This window comes from Coloeus monedula (assembly GCF_965178545.1).
Source record: "Coloeus monedula genome assembly, chromosome: 4".
NCBI lineage: Eukaryota > Metazoa > Chordata > Aves > Passeriformes > Corvidae > Coloeus > Coloeus monedula.
In genome coordinates, this window is record NC_138784.1 from 41,414,886 (window position 1) to 41,431,120 (window position 16,235).

Consider the following 16,235-nt stretch of genomic DNA (forward strand, 5'->3'; position numbering starts at 1 on the left):
AAGTCTGGTGATAACATGGGAACATGTAGGATCTGAGACAGTGAGGGAAGAAAATTGGCAAATTGATGTAAACTTTTACTAGAATAGCTGTTACTGTATGTATTTTGCATCAGTTTACAGACAGCTTTTTGTGAATGGGTGAATTAAGCATTTCAGGTTCCAGGACTACATTTAAATAAACTTTTTCATGTTCAAAGATGATGAAAATGACCCTCAGGCAACCCAGTCCTATAGGGGCAGCAGTACCTTCTCATAAAGCTATCCTTAGCAGTAGTGGAAAGACCTGCATTGTCACAGGCAGATAATCGTTGCTCTACTTGGCCATTTGCATAACTAAGGGACATTATGGTTGGCAGAATGACTTAACTGTCTTTGCAAAATAGTCTTCAATGTTAAATTCTAATCTACATTACATACCAGAGTTGTGTATCTGCCTTTCTGAAACTCCTTTCTCTTACACACAAGTTAGTGTGTCCTGTGCAGTGAGAGCAATACCATGGCTTTTCCTAGAAAATTGCCCTTTGGTATGCTCCGGAAGAAGTTTAAAGGAACATTTAAAGTTGCAATCTGAATTTTTTTCCCTTAGCAGTGATAGAACTTATTTAGCAAAATCAGATATAACGGTGACTGTTTTAATCCCGTATTTTTCTACTATCTGGAGTAGAAAAAATAAAATACATTACTTCTATATATACTTTACTATATAAATTAGCTTTTATATAAATAGTGACATAAATTGGACTCACAGTGATATGCAGTTTCTCTGGGATGGATATAGTACTTCATGAAAGACATAAGAGCTTCTCTGAAGAAGTCAGATTATCATGTTGAGAAACAGTAAAACACACTCTCTTTCTCTCTTCCAAAACAATTCTGCCTGCTCAGCAGTAAATCTACAGAGGGAACCCAAGCTTACACTGGCAGGATTACTCTTCTGCCTCTTAATCATAATTTGTTAGTGAAATCAGTGGTCAAAGGAAGTGCAAGGTCAGCTGTTCTGAACACTGGTAGAGCAGGCTTCACTCTCCTTCATTCATGTGCCATTGTCCCACGGACTCCCAAAATCCCATCTGGACATGAGTAGATAACTAAGCACTGTGATTTATACAGACAGATGGGAATTGGAGCACTCTGAAAGGTATCACCTACCCTCCCCTGGAAGGGTCTCACCGCTGCTTAGTGGAAGGCTCAGTTTATGAAGCTGTTGCTGAAGTACTGATCATAACCCGATGTTTTAAGAGAAGAAAAGCATAAATGCCAGGGTTTTTTCATTTCTCCCCAGCAAATAAGGAGTGGTCTTCTTCAGGAAAATAAGAACGTTATTACCATGTAGGCAGAAACAACCAAGTGAGGTGATGAACCACTCCCAGCCCTTGAAAAAAATAACTTCTAAACTTAGAGCTGAGACAGCCAACATAAAAGTCTGTGGAAATAACTTTGGGCATGTTCCCTTAGAAGTGGCATAGAAGAAGAAAAGGTGACTTATGACAAAGCAGAATTATTGGTAATGGAATGTAAAGCTGTTTTTACACTGCCTCATTTTGCAGCCAGCATATTATTTCTCACTTTTAGGACTGCCTAAGTTCACACACAAGCCAGTAGAACCAAACTACATAATTGCTTGAAACAAGGGAAATAAAAGCAGCCTTGTTAACGTAATGATATTTTAATAATTATTTCAAGCAGAAATCATTAGATTTCCCTTCAGTAGCATATAATAGTGTAGGGTATGCCCAGCCTCGGTCAGAGCTACTGACCCCTCACCAGCTGTAATATAATAGCTTATATTTTAAGGCAGTTTAGGGACAAAATCAAAATATATACCAACATTATTCACTCATGCAGAAGCAAGTATGGGGAAGAGTCTGAAGGATGGAGACCAAAGAAGTCTTGCTCATAGAATTTTTCCTGAAGCAGTTCGATTCAGGTGGGACTAACTGACTGTACTATACAGAGAGATTTGCCCAATTGTGTTTGTTATTCCCCACTGCCTCTTTGCAGGAGGAGGGAAAGATGACAGAACAGTTTTTGTTTTAATGAAGCATTTTTTAAAAAAGAACCCCAAAGAAACAGACCTTCAAGATGAAGGGAGAAAAGGTGAAGTTTATGAGCCTGCCTCCTGGGGAAGTTCATTCCACTGCTAAGAAAACTTCTGCCCCTCACGGCAGAGAGCTTCGTTATGGCAGGAGAGCCAAAGTGGTGACTGTGGACCACAGACAATCTTTGATGGGCTTTTCCTTCTCTCTCTGTCACACTCTTGGCCTTTCCTGAGATGTTCAGTCAGTTGCTATTAGTGTCAGAGCTCGGGATAGACTGCATACCTTGGTTTTAAATAAGACCCACTCGTCAGTGCAGACTTCTGTGAAGCAGCCTGAAGTATTTGGGTCTTTTGTTCTGCTTTCAAAATTGGTGGGTACAGGATTATTTTGTCAAAGTAATGATGCAAGATGCTTAGAGTTTTTGTTCTTAAGTTTTTTCCCAAGGCTATTTAATTCTGTACAAAACGTGTGCCCACTCAACCCTCAAATAGCCTTTTTGCTACAAATGGCAGACTTTCAGAATATTTTTTTCTCAACTCTTTTTTCCATCTCTCCTTTCTTAAACCATAACAACAATTTTCATGCAAGTGACTTCCTGGAATATTATTTTTTAAGAAATAAGTCTGATTTGTTAAAGATGGTGAATTCATAGGCAGCAGTTGCTTCTCTTACCCACTACAGTCAGACTGAGTTGTGTTGCCACAGGATGAGAACTGTAGTGTACTGAATGCTTCTTCAGATCAAAGTGGATGAAGGGTATAATTTTAGAGCTGAAAGACATTTCTTACAGTTGGAGTAAAGGACTGCAGTTTATTATACCACCCATCCTATATTGCACATTCAGATTGCAGGCCTTCAGGCCTGGAACTCTTCCTGTGCATTTTACATGTGCAGTATTCTCAGGATACAATATAAATAATAATATATCATCAGTGAAGGGAATAGCCCACTGGAGCAATCCACAACTGAGTGAACCTTTCAGATATTGTGGAACAAGGCCAGCATTACTTCAAAAACATTTCTTATTTCACAAAGTCAGTCAAATACCTAAATTAAAATCCCACTCAATTGCTTTGGTCTTATCAGATAAAGTATCTGTGTGTTCATTTAATATGCCTCTCATGCATTTTATCTTTATGCTTCATTTAAATATGAGAAGCAAACACATTTTATATAGTTGTTATTCTCCAATTACTACAAAAGCTTCTTGGAATCTTTGATCATGAGAATGTTATTTCAAATCTGGTTCTGCTCCGCAATTACAAAGTGTCTTTACTGAAGTTAGTTTGGATGCAATTCTAACCCCAGTAGAGTAAATCACAGTCAGTCCTCAAAAAACCAGGTATGACTATGGAGCAGTAAAGAGATCAGAATGAACCCAAATAACTGAGTTGATTTATGTGGTGTTGGGGTTTTTTAGACAGAAATTCCAAACAAAGCTGTAATGATAATAAGCATCTGATGTGAAACATCAATGATTTAGCATTACATGGCATTTACAAAATGTTATTATTATTAAAATACAGTAGATCAGCTTTTTTTTTTTTTTTTTTTTTTTTTTGTATTAGGGGCACTAGGATAAAGCGTCAGCCACAGTGTTTTGGTTTTTTGGGGGTATTTTTACACAAGGCCACAGAGAAGTGATGCAGGTATATGATGGCTGCTAACCAAGTTCAACATGCTTGAGTGTGCACAGCTATTAGATGATCACAGTGTATTCAGAGCTGTCACACAAACTGTCTCTAGACTTAGGTAAGACTGAAGCTAGCACTCTACAGCATCAGTGTCAGATAAAGCTCAGGAAGTAACAGCAGCAGCAAAACCAAGTTACACTGCTTTATGTCTTACAGATCATTTGTCCAGTATTTATTGAGTGGTGACGTAGCTGTAGCATAGAACTGAGGAGAATGATGGAACTTATAAAGGCCAAATCTTCTGGCAAATGTACAAAATACAGTGCAAGAAAATAATTTTACTGCAAAGTCAACAAGAGTGCATGCAGTAGCAATGGCTAGGTGACAAACTGACAACTGGTTTGTTTAAGTTTATGCATAGGGTATCTTCAGACTTCCAAAAGTCTTAGCTTAATACTTGTAAAGTCTTAACTATCATGAAATATAAAACATGATTAAAGTGTCCCTTCTACTATTAAAATGTGGCTCCTTCATTTACTGATTTATTACCTTCATTCACCAGAGGTCTGATTGAAATTCACTCACTTCACAAGGATCGAAGGTCAGGTTTATTTAGTGAAGTACCAGGCATTTCCATCTCCAAACACAGAGGCAGAGCACTTGCAAGCATTTAGTACCATATGGGGTCAGATTAAACTATGAACAAAGAATTTTCAGACAATGAATCCATGAAGAGTTTTACTGCTTTTCCATTTAAAAATACACATACTGTGTCAGCCTCTTCCAAAAAAGTAGTGCTTTTGTTTCTGTCTTTTATGCCTGAGGGGAAAAAGAATACTAGAAAGAATTCACAGCCTTAGAAATGTATCTTCTTTTTTCTCAGCAAATGCACAAGGACTAGGACTCATTTCTCATTTACTAATAAAAAACAAGCAAAACTCACAACACAGTTTAGTTTAAATTCAGCTAGACTGTGCTCTCTATTTGAAACTGTAGACTCCTTACTGTTAAATAATGTCGAGTGAATCTATCAGGATGCAGGACTAGCAGACTGATCAGTGATGAGATGCTCCATGAGCACAAAGTAGCACCCAAGAGGAGCAGCCTTGTGGTTGGTGACTTGCAGGCCCAGCAGTTGAGTGCACAGCAAATCAGCCGTGCCCTCTGACATGGCCCACAATGTTCTGTCATGATCCAAGGCAACGCCCATCTTCATCTAGCACTGCCCCTCCTGGCTGTTGTTGATAAGGGCTATGAAAGGAAGATTCAGAGCAACCACAAAGCTTTGCAAAGCAGCGGATGCTTTGATCATTTTAAACACTATGTAGTGGGTGCTGGAGTTCAGTCTGTCTAGTTTAGTCCTGCATCTTTCTTCACCATGCAAACATGCTTAACCTGTAGCAGGAAGGAAAAAAAAAACAGTTCCAGTTGTCCAATACATATATTTATTCTACAACCACAAAAAAGTTGTGTAACTTCCAAAGGTAATGGGAAAATAATTCAATCTAATTTAGACATATTTATTTACTAAGGATGCAACCCTTTCCTGGGATGGTGGCTTTTTTCAGCTTGAAAAATAGCACCCATTTGTTTTCTCTAATGCCCTAATCACTACATGAGGTTATGGTTTTCCTTTGCCTGTTCCCTGTCCAGTCCTAGAGAAGTCCTTCAGAGCTGACTGTCTACAGCTCACTGTGGGCAGCAGCACTGGAGAGCACTCTCATGATCTCACGGTGAAGAATGTCTAAAACTGTGTGATGCAGATTCAGTTTTCCTCAGGAATATTTAGCTTACCAAGTAAATGCTTTACCTACTACATAAACTTCCATAAAGAAACCAGGAAATAACACCAAAAGTTAACTGCAAGCTCCTGAAACATAACTTCTCAACATTCTCCTTTTTACCTACTCGGAGTTCAGGTGGCTTGGGACCTGAATGGAGTGTTATGTGGAACACAGTTATCACTCTACTCAGGACAGTAATTAAAACAAAAATTACCTGGATTAATTCTTACTTTAATAAACACAGAGATAAAAAAGGAGCCACATGCCGGCCCTGCTACATTCACCAGACTCAGCGTATGGAACAATACAGTGCTGCAACCCTATTCAGTTTCTACATTTTAGGTCCAAAAGTTGTCACCCTTACTACATGCATGAGGAGCATAAACCTTGGTTTTGACAACTCTTAATACCTGCATTTACCCAGCATGCTTAAAGATGCAAGATTAGAAAATACTATTTAACTGTGGAATGATTCTATTATCTTTTGTTCAAAATAATTTAAACTGAGGTGCAGTTCTGCCTGATCAATTCATCATGGGAAGAACTTTCTTAGTCATATATCCTGTTTCTTGATTCCATGAATAAAGACAAGTTTCACTGAGAAACTTAGAAGCATGTTTAACTAAAACCCATGCTTTTTATTAACATTCTAGATCAGAGGTTAAATGAAATGTGCAATTTGAAAAAAGCTGATTTTGTAGACTAAAAAAAAGGTGAGATTTGCCAGACACTGCAGAATTGAGATATTGAAGAAAACAAAGCTGTTGGTCACTTCAGGTGAAAGTATTTGCAAAGCAGAAGCCAGTAGTACATCAGATGAAATCTGTTTCTGTCCTAAAGTACAGAATTCCCCAAAGTATGGGAATAACAACGGCCAGCTTCTCATTTAACACATGAACGCCTTAAAAATACAGTCATTATTAGGGGCAAAGTAGGATATACTGTATATTGCAATGTTAATGGAGTTCTTTTTGTGGCCTTTTCATTGACATTCAAGAGGTTTTTCCCATGAAAATCAAAACATAAACTTTAATTTTGGATGTGTATTAGCTATTTGCATAGGCAAGCCTGTTTCACTAGAAACTTAAACGACTTCATGTGCTAGTTTAAAACATTTTAAAATGGAAATAGCACAAATGTACCATAAATGAATGTTACATAAATCCCCACTAATATATATAACAGGAATTTCTCATTGTTGCTACTCTTTTCTACCATCCTAATTCACTTCTCTTCCCCTTACTTAAGTAAAACTGTTCTTCCCTGCTGTATACAGGAAAATTAGAAGTTTCAACACACTTGGAAAGCAAAGTTCATTTGTAGTATTCATTACACAGTAAGTAGTCAAAGAAGTTTATTAACTTTATCAACATTAAGTTTTAAAAAGTAATTGCTTTTACTTGTGGAAAATCCTGCCATTTTAGACCTGCAATTGAGTGCAAGCAAAGCATATAGTCCAGTAGAGTGCCTAAATTAAGTTTTGTGCACTCAGATTGTAACATAATCTTGGCCTGAAAAAGAAAGAAAAAACCCTGAAAACAACCCCTAAAACCAACAAAGAGATTTTTATTTGAAAGCTGCTTCCCTTGCCAAGTGAACAAAAATTGTAAGCATTTACACTTTATTTTGTGCTTCCTGGCACAGCACATTCGATTTGCTGACAAGGCTGCTAAACAGTTCTGTAACATGCAAGAGATAATTTGGTCACCTCTACTAAAACAAGTACAGATTGTCTCATGAGATGATCAAGTCTCAAAGCAAATGAGGTCAACCAAAGATATCACAGATCTGCCAAAATCCCAGTAATGAAGCTGCTGTAGAGACTGGAGAATGTTTTGGACATAGCTGCCACCTGGTGTTTGGTAAACATCATGTCTGAAAACAACCTGAAACGCTCTTAAATCTGTATTCTCATTAAGAAGCAAACACACACTGATGTATTTTATATGGATGAAATGCATAATCAGAAGAGGTTATTACCAGCATCTGTCTAGAAGAAAAACGAACAGGGTGCTTTAATGTTGCTTCCAGTACTGACTACAAAAATTCTCAAGTAAATCTTTCACTTAACCATATCTACACATCTCCTGTCAGATAATGGCACTTTTGGTGAGAAACCTCCTGGGCAACAGCCTTATACAACTTCACAGTCTGACTGTAAACTACAGAGGGCCAAACCCAAAGGAAAGAACTAAGTTATATGAGATGGAGCTAGGTAAGAAAAGGACTAGTGATACATAATACTGGGTACTGAGTAACAGGTCATTGTCTGAAATTACTGCGATGAGTAGTCATTTGTCCTAGCTAAAACATTTAAAACCCCCAAGTCTTTATAGTGGAAGTGGCCATGACACTAACTACTAGTTTTGCATACTTGATATTGATGCTCACTGGTAAAACTCACAACAGTAAGCACATAATCTGAGATAAACCATGGTTTATCTTTACCTACTAAAAGGTAACTTCAAGTGGTGGCTAAAGCTTTAGTGTAGGCAATTGAACAAATTACTGTGCAATTCAGTGATATCAAACTGTATCTGTAACACAGTGAGGTTTTTTTCTCTGCCTCTGCAAAGGAACATTTAAATACAACTGTGTTTCCCAATCATAACTCAGGTTGAAGCCACAGTCTAAGGTCAGCCTCAGCAATATAAATAGCATATAAGTTTGCATTCTGGCAAGCACAAACCAGAACCATTTTTCTGCAATCGCATCTTCGTAGGGCTGCTAAAATAAAGCAGAGTGTAGCGTTTGGGTTTTTCTTTTTCTTCAAGGCAATGGAGGTCAAATGCAACTGTGTCCTTAGGTGCCCCACTCCATTTCACTTCTAATAACTTTGAAAATGATACGCACTAGAAGATCAACACTTACTGTAAATTCTCTGTGTACACACATGCTCTCAGGAGCCTAATACTCTTCTAGGATCTTTGCAGAGAGCACAAAGGAGAAGGAAAAAAATACAAAAAGTTGAAAGAAAAACTGAGGAAAAAAGACCACTAATGACAAACAGAAATTACATCAGTGGTCTAGCATGCTGAGGGCTACTAACAGTGGAGCCAGGATCATTGCTCCTGTATCCTAGGACACTAGGATACAGGATGTTTATTGGATGTAAACAAAAAAAATACTTTAGGCTCCCACAAAAAAGTTGGATTCAAAAGGTAGATGTCCATTCTTTTTTGGTCTGTTCAAGTCTGTTTCGGCACATATTCATGTTAGTCAAAGCTCTTGCAGATCCTCTTTAATATTCCATTTGAGCTGGTCATCATTACTACTATTTTGACTGACAAATATGAAGATAATAATGTTGTATACACCACAAATCGTGCTTTCCATTCCCATTTTTGTTTCAGCATACACAATATACTGTGGCCCATGCAAGTCTTACTCTCAACGCACAGCTCTGAAAACAGCATTCTTCTTCAGCTGCTGCTTAAAAGGAAATTGGCTACTGAATAAAGAAACCAAAGCACTTAGCCAAATATTGACAGATTTTGATATTCTGCAGTGCTAGGAAGGATCTGTGTAAACAGCACAGCACAAGCTGTTCCTCAGCCTCTGTGCATACATAATACCATAAACTAAGTATGCCAAATTGCTGTTCTTAATGAAAACCCTAAATCTACATACTGAGTGATTCAGTTTACCATGCCATATAAAAGCCAATCAATCATCAGTTTTTTTCAAATATGAAGAGTGCTTTGTTCTCAAAGCATTGATAAAATCATGTAGATTTTTGGGGGAGCACTTGCTAGTGACTTAAGAATTATGTGCAAGTTTTTGGTAGTTAGGGAGCTACAGGGGTGGCTTCTGTGAGAAGCTGCCAGAAGCTTTCCCCATGTGCAACAAAGCCAATGCCAGATGGCTCCAGGATGGACCTGCCACTGGCCAAGGCTGAGCCCAACAGGTTGCTGATTTAAAAGGGAGGAAATAAAACCTGCTTGGGCCAGGGGAACAGAGAGAAGAGTGAGAATATGTGAGGAACAGCCCTGCAAACACCATGGTCAGCGAGGAAGGAGAAGATGCTCCAGGCAGTGGAGCAGTTATCCACCTGTAGCCTGTGAAGGACCCCACACCAGAGCAGAGGGATGCCCAAAGAGGATTGCAATCCCATGGGAAGCCTGCACTGGACAGGCTTCTGTGGCCCCATGGAAAGGAGCCCACACTGGTGCAGGTTTGCTGGCAGGGCTTATGACCCCATGGGGGAACCACACTGGAGCATTTAGTGAAGAAATGTAGCCCATGAGAAGCTCTCACATTGAGAAGTTCATGGAAGACCATCTCTTGTGGGAGGGACACCAGGCTGGAGCAGGTGAAGTGACTGTAGTACAGTACAAATATTAAACAAAATCCTACAAAACAGTACTGGAATAATTTGCTGCTTCTGAACATAGTTTGTAGCATTGGTGCATTTATATGTGTTAAAGCAGCTTTGGGGCTAGAAACTCTTACCTGTTTTAAAAACAAGTTATTTAAAATCCTGTTTTCATAAAGTGTTTTCACTGTGCTGGTAACAGAGAGACATGCCAAAAGTCACTGCAACCAGACTTAAACAACTTGCATACCATTGTATTTCAACCTGCCTGAAATCAGGGTATGCTACTTACAGTTGTTCTTGAAGCCCACTGCTGGACAGAGACAAATACTAAAATAAAAAACTGCATATTTTATTTTTAGCTTTAAAGATGCATCTCTAAACAATCAGTAGAAAAAAAAAAAGTAAAAAAAGTAAACACCAGCATTTTGTAAAGTCACATTGAACTAATACAAGACTTAATACAAAGTTTTCATACACGACTCAAATGCAGTTTTAAAAAAAAAAGTAGTCTGGTCTCCAAGACCACTTCCACTTGAAATAAATCGTTAAGTACCCACAGATTTTAACTATAAAACAAGGATACATTCTTTCTTTTTTCCATTTATGGAGTTGATTGCCACAAACTTCAATCATTTACCAGTGAAATTCTCATAGGCTCCGTTACAGAACTGAAGAGAACTCACACAATTCCATGACTGAAGTCTTTCCATTTTCAGTACATACAAGTCAGCACTGGTCACATATCTTTAGACTGATCATCTTCTTCAAGTTTTCTGATTTCATTCTTTAAACAGTTGATGGTTTCACGACTTGCTTTTAGTCTTTCTTTAAGCTCAGCAATTTCAAAACTAGTCTTCTTTTTGGCAGCTTCGAGCTTCTCCCTTGTTTTCACTTCAAGATCTGCAACTGTGGTGGTGATAAAGAAAAATAAATGTTTCAAGTACCATGAAAAGTTGCAATTTTTTAAAAAATTGAAACAGTAATTTGGATAGCATGTGTCCTGAAAAAAATAAATCTATTACTTTTAGCCTTAGAGATTCAATGGTTGTAATCAAAATGGTATCCACACAAGAATCTGGATTAAAAAAAAAAAAAAAAAAAAAGAAGCTTGTTTTGCAGCCTCTTTCAGCCCTCAGCCCATCAGTTTTGTAGAGGGAGTTATACAATTCATAAAATAATTTTAGACAGTTTTTTTTAAAGATTGGTGAGGAAAATAAAGCCTGACATGGTAACAGCATATACATGGGAAATTACTATGAAAAAGAACTATGAATATGTGGTGCTCAGTGACAGCACATGAGGCCACAGGCACAAACTGAAATCTGGGAGGTTCCCTCTGAACATCAGGAAACTTTTACTGTGAAAGTGACCAGGTGGTGGCACAGGCTGCCCAGAGAGGTTGTGGAATTTCCATCCTTGGACACATTTAAAAGCCATCTGGACACAGTCCTGGGGAATCAGCTCTAGGTGGCCCTGACAGGGCAGGGGGTGGACAAGATGCATCCACAGGTGCCTTCAAGCCTCCACCACTCTGTGGTTCTGCCTCGATGTACTGTAACCATTTTCTGTGTCTCACTGGAGTTTAAGTCTACATATTCAAAAGTTTTAGTGATGCTGCTGTGCTTTTACGAACATCTGACATCAAGTATCCTCTTTTTTATTATTTTTTTCATGCACAAGTTTTGGGATAAAGATGGTAAAGTCAACAAATCTATGAAGACCACAGAGACCCCTCATATGCCATACATTATGTAATTGTGGCAGAGGCAAATATTATCCAAAAAAACACACTAAAAGTTTCTACCTAGTCTCTGGAGAAATATCCGAAAAATTTAAACCAAAGAAGTTTACATTTGGATGTTTTTATGAATCATATTATTAAACATTTTCTAAACAAAAACTGTAACATGCAACAATAACAAAAATCCACCTCAAGACTGGCTGAACTGAGGCAGGAAATACAAGCAGCTCACACATCCACATAGCCAAGCAGATGTAAGGCAAATAGCAACCCCAACTTTGAAGAGCTTCAAACTCATAATCACTCTCCACTCTTAGCTCTAGGTGTTTGCTGTCCAAAAAACACCTGACATTTGTTGTCAGGTGAACATAAGGTCAGGTGAGGTGGACTACAATGGAATAAAGTTTGTAATTATTAGGGCAGGAATTTGGCTCAATAAATACTAAATCTTCTACTCTCAGAAAGCAAGTAAGAGATGAAGTACAGAAGATCAGAACAGAAATAATCACTAAACACACTACAACTTATGATCCAATGGATCTTAATTTAATTTCCTTAATTCCCTTAATATTTTTGCTTATATTTGGAGACAAATTGGATAAAAAGGACACAAAAAACATTACACTGTATTGAAGTATTAATATCTTTGCAAAAGTTCAAGTTACATTTAATACAAAAATATCACTTTTTAGCAGCATCCAAATCCATTGTACTGCTACAGTCCAGAAAAAAAACCCACTAAAAGCACATCCAGCTATTGTTATTTCTAAAATTAAATATTTTGACTTTCTACTTACACTCTGTTTCATGTTTATAAGCACCTAGTGTTAGTTGACGAGATGTTGTTAACAGCTGCTGCATCATTGCAGTAGGATCTTGAAATATCTAATGAAGGAGAAAAATACATGGTATCACTAATACTCTTTAAAAATAAAGTGAGGACTACATTAAGAATGTTCATACCATTTCATCATAGAATTCAGAAACTACAGTTTTCTTCCCCAGGATGGCATTGGTATCCGACTGAAAAAGCTTCAGCAAGTGATATAAAGTTACCTATGCAAAGACAGAATTCTATTAGCTTGACAATTGTAGGGAAATAGAAATCTTGTTCTAGATATCAGAAAGTAGTACTTGTTCTACAAAGCAACTGTATAGGATTTAAAAATGTTTTAGGAATGCAAATATAAATGTCATATAGCTTCAGGAGAATTACTTAAATTTAAAATTAACTGTTAAAACATGCCAACTATCCAAAGGCCTCTTGAGACTTTAAAAATGCCTGGGAAAGTGGTTCAGTACTGGTATGTAAAAACGACTAACACCATATTCTCTCAAACATTTCCAAATAGGTGATTTAATTAAAATTGACTTTCCCAATGAATCACTTAGAAAGTGCTTTCTGTGATGTTATCCTCCCTTCCTGAGAAAGAGAGGACCAGGGAGGCTGTGAATCGCTTTTCACTGGAATCTCTCTTTATGGAGTTACTCTTCCATCCCTGCACTGCACATGGCAGGGTGGGGAGAGGACTGGAAGCCCTCTATCCAGCCCTGAGGAGCCACTGACCACCTGGCCCAGGGCCTGGGAAGAGCACACACTGCCCACGTTTCTCCCCTTCTACGAACAGGCCCAGGAGTGATGGTGGGACAGAGCAGCACCTTGCTCCTCTTGGTATTGCCTGGAAAGGAAGAATGTGACAGGCTCCAAAACAGCCTTCCAAGAACAGCAGCAAAGAAAAAAACACCCAACCAGTTTAGGACAGCTTGGTCAAGCTGTGAATGGAATTAATACAAATCAGGATGCTACTGAGACCAAAAGCATAGGAAACCCTTTCTACGGATTGCCACATATTCAAGAAAAACATAAAATTCAGTTTCCCTCTCATTGAGCAAAAAATGGATAAATAAAAGGATTGTTCATGTGGCAGAAGGAACACAATGCTTCCAGAAACATCCTTTTTCTCTATAATAGAGTAATCAAGTTTCCTACCTAAACCTGGATAACAAGCCTACAAGATATGTCTGAAACACAGGAATGGAAGAAAGAAATTAATTCCAGTGCTTTATGCAACTACAGAGTTGTCTTAACCTGGTTTTCTTAGGCAGAGACTTTATGCTAGCATAGTACCTCTGCTGCTTTTTAACTGATTTTGATCTGACAGAAAAAAAAAAAAAAAAAAGAAAATACTCAAATATCCTAGAACTTGGAAGCTACATGGAAGACAAATCCTCAGCGTGTGCTCAACCTAGGTAAGGTGTAATACGTGGTCACGTATTAGAAAATGTCAGAGAAGCGAAGCACAGGAAAAGCAGTCGTGAATACCAGGAGCAAAGAACAGAAACAGGAAAACGTGACCAATCCTTAAATTAATTTTCTACAAAACCAGACTTTTATTACTTCCATGACCAATGAAACTTATTTTGACCAGCAATTTCCTAGAGCACAGCTGCAGGCCACCATAATTAATTATTTCAGTTTTGTTAAAAGTTCAGTGTACTTACAGGTCTTTCATTTGGATCAATGAAAAATATCTTAATGATTATTTCAAATTCACCCCAGCCTGTTTCGGTGATTTCATATGGTGGTTTGGTAACAACTGCAATAGGAAACACAGAAGTGTTAAACCCATGATAAAGCCAGAACAAAAGCCCAGTTCTAGGAACAAATGCCAAAATGCAAAACCCACCTCTTAAAGGATTACCGTAGCTTTCATGCAACTTGAATTGAATTTTTTTCACATATGCAGACATGTCCTACAACGGAAACATTGCTATTTCTGATTATTCAGCACACCAAGCTACTGTTCATTCATCTATCCTACATGCCTATCATTCCTTCTGACTTAAAAGAGTATTTCTTCTGACTTTAAACACAGAAGGAAAGTAAAACAGTAAATCCAAAACTAGTTCTGGCACAGAGGTCTATTAGTATTTTGTCCCCACGAATGCTCCCCAGTCTTCCCCTAACCTGGAAAGACCACTCCAAAAATACAGAAGTGAAAGCATGCCTTTCCCATGGTTTTCTTTTTAGGAAACCCACCAGCCTATGTGTTTCCTCTGCTTACAGCCAAAGACCCTCCTGCCCCTTCCTCGAATCCCGGCTTTTCAAACCCCCACGTCCCGGTGCTGCTCGGCTAGAAAAGACCTCTAACATCACGGAGTCCAACCCTTAACCCAAGGCCACCACTAAGCCATGTCCCCCGGTGCCACATCCACAGGCGCTCTGCACGCTTCCAGGGATGGCGCTTCCCCAGTTTCCCGGGCCGCCTGTTCCAAAGCCCGACCAGCCTTTCGGTGAAGCGGCTCTGCTGTACCTCGTTCCGGTACGGCTTCACGTACACCGTCCACTGGTGAGTGTGACCATCCTCCTCTCGCTTCTTCCCAAAGTACCGCGCGACGTTCCCGTACACGATCGGCTTCACGATGGTAACGCCCTTAAAGAAAAGGAACACAAGCGGACGCGGCGCGTTCAGAGAGGCGCTGCCGCGCCGCCCCCCGCGGCCCGCGCCTCGCCGGCGGCCGCCCAGGCCGCACCTTCACCCTGCCGCCGGAGTCAGGCCCGAACTCTGCCATTCTCTTGAACATATTGCCCGGAGGCGCCGCCCGCCGCCGCCACCGCCCGCGCCCGCCCCGCCCGGCCCCGCCGCCGCTCCCGCCGCCGCCGCCGCCCCGCGCCCGCCATCCCCCGCGGCTTCCGGGGCGGGGCCGCGCCGCCGCCGCCCGCCGGAGCGGAACGGGCCCGTGGGAGGGGTCCCAGCCTGGGCCGCGGGAAAGGCAGGCCGCGGAAGGGACCGTGAAGGGCGCCCAGTTCCGATCCCGCGCCCAGGACAGGGACACCTTCCACTAGACCACGGTGCTCAAAGCTTCATCTGGCCTGGCCTTGAACACTTCTAGGGATGGGGCATCCACAGCTTCTTTGGGCAGCCTCCACTCTCACAGTGAAGAATTTCTTCCCAATATCAGTTTTAAATCTATCCTCTTTCAGTTTTAAAGCCAGTCCCCCTAGGCCTGTCACTACATGTCCCTCTCCAGCTCTCTTACAGGCCCCCTTAGGTAGTGGAAGTCTGCTCTGAGGTCTCCCCGGAGCCTTCTCTTCTCCAGGCTGACCCCAACTCTCTGAGGAGGAGAGGAATCTGAGCGGGTTGTTGATTTGTGGAGTTGCTCCCTGCCCCAGCTGCACCCTCTGGTCAGCCCAGCTCTGTCCCTCCCCGTGATGGACTGGAGAACTCGGTGGACTCCTCTGGGGAACTGCAGCCAGACCCTGCCTGCAAAACATTTTCCAGAGCATCCCCCTCCGGTGGCGCTCCTATGCCTGTGCTGGGACTCCTGGCTGACAAGAAGGCAGTGAAGATCATGCCTAACCCACTCCCAGAAAGCAAAAACTGCCTGCCCTGTTCTTGCATGAACTAGATCTCATGTGAACAGCACTGCTCAGCTCCGTAATGGTACAGCTCTTCCTTAGTAAAACAAAGCAAGTTGGCAAAACTAGTAGCTGGGCCACTCTTTTACAAGTGGTCAAGCTCTGTCTTCAAAGAAAATTTTTCTGAGGTTAACTTCTAATTAATAATTGGCTTCTATGGAAAACTCTTTATTCCAGTAACAAGATGAACAAGAAGAGGAATGGTGCAGTTCCTGCTCTAAAGAAACCTTTTCCTCCCACATGCTCATGACTCCTCTACAGATCTCTCTTTGGGAAGGGTGTGCTTGAACATTTCTGCT

The 16,235-nt window shown here is 40.2% G+C and overlaps 1 protein-coding gene across 1 annotated transcript; it reads right to left on the minus strand.

Annotated features, from left to right (window-relative positions):
- Positions 1 to 9,881: 9,881 nt before the first annotated feature.
- On the minus strand, positions 9,882 to 15,144 carry YEATS4 (YEATS domain containing 4). Its single transcript, XM_082280893.1, has 7 exons — positions 15,051 to 15,144; positions 14,831 to 14,950; positions 14,204 to 14,270; positions 14,019 to 14,113; positions 12,480 to 12,572; positions 12,314 to 12,401; positions 9,882 to 10,681 (listed from the first exon to the last, which is right to left on the minus strand). Exons 1-7 carry the CDS (start codon positions 15,099 to 15,101, stop codon positions 10,512 to 10,514), a joined length of 684 nt encoding a protein of 227 aa, XP_082137019.1. The 5' UTR covers positions 15,102 to 15,144; the 3' UTR covers positions 9,882 to 10,511.
- Positions 15,145 to 16,235: the final 1,091 nt, after the last annotated feature.

Excerpts from the sequence above, each read along its gene's own strand:
- YEATS4 (XM_082280893.1), bottom strand. The coding sequence starts at position 15,101 with ATGTTCAAGAGAATGGCAGAGTTCGGGCCTGACTCCGGCGGCAGGGTG. Across the intron at positions 14,114-14,203 it reads CTACGGTAATCCTTTAAGAG|TTGTTACCAAACCACCATAT; the intron begins GTGGGTTTTGCA and ends TTCCTATTGCAG. Across the intron at positions 12,402-12,479 it reads CTGAATTCTATGATGAAATG|ATATTTCAAGATCCTACTGC; the intron begins GTATGAACATTC and ends CTCCTTCATTAG.